This window comes from Uranotaenia lowii, chromosome 3 (genome assembly GCF_029784155.1).
Source record: "Uranotaenia lowii strain MFRU-FL chromosome 3, ASM2978415v1, whole genome shotgun sequence".
In the NCBI taxonomy this organism is placed as follows: Eukaryota; Metazoa; Arthropoda; class Insecta; order Diptera; family Culicidae; genus Uranotaenia; species Uranotaenia lowii.
In genome coordinates this window covers 196,691,043-196,695,877 of record NC_073693.1, presented here as the reverse complement: position 1 = coordinate 196,695,877, position 4,835 = coordinate 196,691,043, and the positions used below count along the sequence as shown (strand labels likewise).

The 4,835-nt window shown below is 41.8% G+C and overlaps 1 protein-coding gene across 1 annotated transcript; it reads left to right on the top strand.

Annotated features, from left to right (window-relative positions):
* On the top strand, nt 1–3,435 carry LOC129756065 (histone-arginine methyltransferase CARMER). Its single transcript, XM_055752819.1, has 2 exons — nt 1–801; nt 1,830–3,435. The coding sequence occupies exons 1-2, from the start codon at nt 297–299 to the stop codon at nt 3,089–3,091; spliced, it is 1,767 nt and encodes a 588-aa protein (XP_055608794.1). The 5' UTR covers nt 1–296; the 3' UTR covers nt 3,092–3,435.
* The last annotated feature ends 1,400 nt before the right edge of the window (nt 3,436–4,835 follow it).

Here is a 4,835-nt window from a genome sequence, read left to right as displayed (position 1 = left end):
GGTGTAGTGGAGTGGTGTCGAGGTCAGCAGCAGCAGCCCAGCGGAACAGAAGCAGTGAAATCTTGCTAACTCGCCATAATAAAGGAGGGCGACAGCCGACACGAACCATCAATTTCAGGTGAAGGAAAAAGTGCTCGCAGTGTTTTTGTACCGTCTGTTTGTCCGTTAGATTACTCTTGGAATCCCCAGAACCGTGTTGTGTAGAAACTCCCTTCGATTGTCCGCCAATTTATCCGATTCGGTGAGATAAATTTTGTTGTGATTGTGAGAAAAATTGTCCCGGTAGAGCATACAAAATGTGCGAGCAATTGGCAAGAATACAAGGATGCAATATTCTGCTCATCGGCGAAAACGACAGCCTGGTCAACAAATATGGCCACAGCGTTACCATTTCTTGCGGTTACGATCCGCAAGGAATGAGCCTCCGGATTATTAAGGACGGTACTCAGCAGCAGTTGGAGGAAATACCTGTCACTTCCAAGACGACCAACATCATCAAGGGCAAGACATCACACATCCTCGTCGTCAATGGTGAGCTGATCTACATCCGGTTCCCCTCGAAGTCGGAATGTCAGCTGTTCCGGCAGCTGCTGAATAAACTGTCCGGACGGGTCAATTCAGTATTCAGTCTCCGGACGGAGGACTCATCCGCATCACAGTATTTCCAATTTTACGGCTATTTGTCCCAGCAGCAAAATATGATGCAGGATTTCGTCCGGACCAGCACCTATCAGAGAGCTATTTACAGCAACTCACAGGACTTCCATAACAAAATTGTACTGGATGTTGGAGCCGGATCTGGTAATTTTTGTTTGACCTTGTTTGTTAATATCGTTTTACTGCTGTTTACAATTTATCGATTCAACTCTTCGATGTAGAATATTTTCCAGATAAAAAAATTGAATTAGTTATTGCTACCGATTTGTCATATCGGGATTGTTTTCTCTATATTCCTTGAGCAAATGTATATATTACATATGACTACCTAAATTGATTTGATATTTAGTTTGCTGATGCGCTTGTTATGTACCTGCTATACAAGGTTTCAGCGGTGGCATTGTAAAGATTTTTTTTAAATCATGATTGGTAGACGAAAAAGTCATTTCAGGTATCAGAAAAGGGGTAGGTCTCATAGCGGCGCGATATCCAAGCATAAGGGAAAATTGTGCCTAGTTTTTTACCAAGTATTGATATATTTTTTTAGTTTTTTTTTTTACCAAGTATTGATATATTTTTCAACTTGCTTGTTTGGCTCTTTTCAAGTTCATTGTTGTGTATATTTTATAAAATGTTTTCGGAAACAGCCCTTCAATATGCCTATTTTGAAAATTGAAAATTTATCTAACTTTTTTTATTGCCAAACTAAAAACTATTGTTATTTAAAGACTTGCACAATTTTTCGAGATTTTTAACTCTGTATTCAGAACCTACATCAAAATAACATGATTTTATGTTCAAACACGTATTATCTGAATCATTTGTTTAGACAAGACTCGTCTGAACCAGATTGATCTAGTTGAACTTTTAGTCACGTTTGAGTATAAGAAATGTGTTACATATAATTAGGTATATTAAAATGCCTAATGAGCGCCTCAAGGTTTCTCTGGGTTCATCGTTGGACTTCGTCTTGGGCGCCAAGCGGGTCAAGGATGATACTTTCCACTTCAGAATAAAGTGTGATAATTCTTCTCAATTGGTAATGATTTCGAATGGCAAAGTGATCAATGGTTCCCTTATTCCATCCCAAATCACAACGATAGTTTAAAAAAGTGCAAATTAGGCATCATTGCGAGATTTGTTCATTAAACGAATAACGTGCTTCCTTGCAGGTATCCTCTCGTTCTTTGCTGTCCATACCGGAGCAGCTAAGGTTTATGCTGTGGAAGCAAGCAACATGGCTCAATACGCCCAGCAATTGGTCCATTCGAATAATCTGGACAACAAGATCACGGTCATTGCGGGAAAGATTGAGGAGATCGAACTGCCGGAAATGGTCGATGTCATAATTTCGGAACCAATGGGCTACATGCTTTACAACGAGCGAATGTTGGAAACCTATCTGCATGGTAAGAAGTGGCTCAAGCCGGATGGTAAAATGTTCCCTTCGCGCGGTGATCTACATGTGGCGCCGTTTACCGACGAAGCTCTCTACATGGAGCAGTATAATAAAGCGAATTTCTGGATGCAAACGGAATTCCACGGCGTCAATTTGGTGGCATTGAGAGATGCTGCTATGAAGGAATATTTCCGTCAGCCTATCGTCGATACTTTCGACATTCGCATTTGCATGGCCAAGTCTATCAGGCACACTAGTAACTTTTTAACTGCCGACGAAAAGGATTTGCATCGCATTCAAATCGATGTCGAATTCCATATCCTTGATACAGGAACTTGTCACGGCTTGGCATTCTGGTTCGATGTAGAATTTGCTGGTTCGTGTTCGCAAATTTGGCTGTCTACAGCTCCGACGGAATCGCTTACTCATTGGTATCAAGTGCGTTGTCTATTGCAAACGCCAATTTTTGTCAAGCAAGGACAAGTGTTGTCTGGAAAAGTGGTTTTGGCAGCTAATCAGAGACAAAGCTATGACGTTGAAATCGATCTGAAGTTGGAAGGAACAATGATAACTTCCTCCAACACCCTTGATCTTAAGAATCCGTACTTCCGATATACTGGAGCCCCTGTTCCAGCCCCACCAGGTTCGAATACAACTTCACCAAGTGAGGCCTACTGGGGACAATTAGATGCTCAAGGAGCTCGAAATGCTGTTAATCTCGTAAATGGAATCACCGTGAACGGCCTTGGAGAGGTGGACATGTCAATGATAAATACGAATTTGATGCCCATCGGAAATCAACCCAATATTCACCCGGGGTTGATCTCGAGCACCGGCAGACAGCAGACGCAGCAACAACCCGTTCAGCAGCTTGCTTTGAATCCTAACGTTGCCTGTGCCGCGACATCTACGCAGAATGTAGCCCAGCAGCAGCTGATTGGTGGTGCAATTTCTCCTTCTCTCTTTACAACACCGACTCAGCAAATAATCAACAGCCACCACACGCAACCCATTCACGGTGGTCAGTTCTATTAGATATCGCCAGCATGCTTTCCAGGCACCAGAAAACAACAACCGAAACCCTCCCACATACAAACATACAATCAATCAATCACACATGCATACACACACATTCACGAACGCTTTATCATTGCCGTTTAAGTTCACAGCGCTACACTAATTAATTAATTATTTAATTGTATAATCGTTTTATTGAGATTGACCGAACAGGAAGTGAACCGCGTCCTGTTGCACGATAAGATTATAATTGCAAGGTAGCAAGCTTTTATTTTCAAAAGTTAAGTTCTCTTTTAATGTCTACTTAGTTTGTAATAGAGTTTCCAATTAAATAGTGTATCCGAAGCATCGTCCAACTAAAACTTGGTTTTACTTTTCTATTTATCACGTCCCTCTACATAATTCTCTAAAAGGAACAAAGCTGAATTAATCACCGTGATTTCGTTTGGTTAATTACATTTTCCCGTCTTTATCAGTGAATATTATGTTTTTTTTTTTTTTTTTTTTTTATTAATAAAATTAATGTTTATTAGGCATTTATCTTATATGTACAAGTAATAATTTGCCGAGGGTCACTTTGAATTATAGGAAGGGGATGTGGGAGGAAACAGGAAGGGGAAGGATGTGAGGAAGAGAGGTGATTAGGGTATCTCAGGTGGCCGCACTTGCTGCATACTGCGCGTCACGACTGATCGGGTAGAGTGTGCTACCATTTCTTCACGAACAACTTCTTTTGCCGAAGTTGCTGGAAGAGAGGATGGAAGAGGGGTCCTTTTTCGAGGCGGTGAATCTGAACCCGAACTGATGATATCAGTTTGGGAGGATTGTTGCGGTGCTGTTGGAGTGTGTGGTTTTTCTAGCGTTCTTTTTTGGTTCAGGCTCGTCTGTTGGTTTGATTCTTCTTTTTTATGATCTTGTTGCTGATGTGTTGCAATCTGTTGTTTCTGGTTGGCTTTAACTGCATTCGCGTAGCTGGTTGTGCTGCTGCTCGTGGTTATCATTCGTCGGGCTTCGTTGATCGGGATATTTTTATCGGTGCTGAGTTTTTGTGCTGCTGATTCTGCGGTCCAAATGGGGCACTTTCTATCCAAAGGGGAATGACCTGTTGTTCTGCAGTTTCCACAAAAGGGTTCGGCTTGGCAATCGGCACTATCATGATTTCGGGAGCAATTTTTGCAAGCCAACAGATTTTTGCAACGGCTTTTAGGGTGACCGTATTGCAAACATTGTCGGCATAATAGGGGCTGCGAATAATATATGCGCGTGCGAACACGAAGGAGTCCGAAATTGATAAATTCCGGAATAATGGTACTGTTGATTGTTAAAATCAACGTTGATGTTCCTATGATCCCTGCGTTGGTTTTTTTCGTTATGCGGCGGACGTCGATGATTTTTTGAGAGGATAATTCTTCCAGCAGTACTTTATCTTCCATTCCATCCACTTCTCGGCAGGTGACCACTAATTTCCGTTGATTTAGGCTTGGATGACGACCTATCATAATCGGTGTACCATCTAATATAGTTGTTAACGTTGTCAGCAGTCTTCCTTGGTTCTTGTTCCTGATTTTGAGCACATACCAATTCCGGGACTTTTCGTAAAAGGCTCCTTCAATTTTACCCGCAAAATTCTCGACGGAACGTCCAATCAAGAACGGGTTTTTAGGCAATTGTTTCCCTTTAGCACCTTGAAGCGTTAAATAGTATAACCGACCGTGTAAACTTTGGGCATCCATCCATTCCGGAATGGTCCGGTTTGGATGGT

Bases quoted from the DNA above. Each gene is read 5' to 3' on its own strand.
- LOC129756065 (XM_055752819.1), top strand. From the start codon at position 297: ATGTGCGAGCAATTGGCAAGAATACAAGGATGCAATATTCTGCTCATC. The intron at 802-1,829 runs GTAATTTTTGTT...GCTTCCTTGCAG, and splicing joins GGATGTTGGAGCCGGATCTG to GTATCCTCTCGTTCTTTGCT.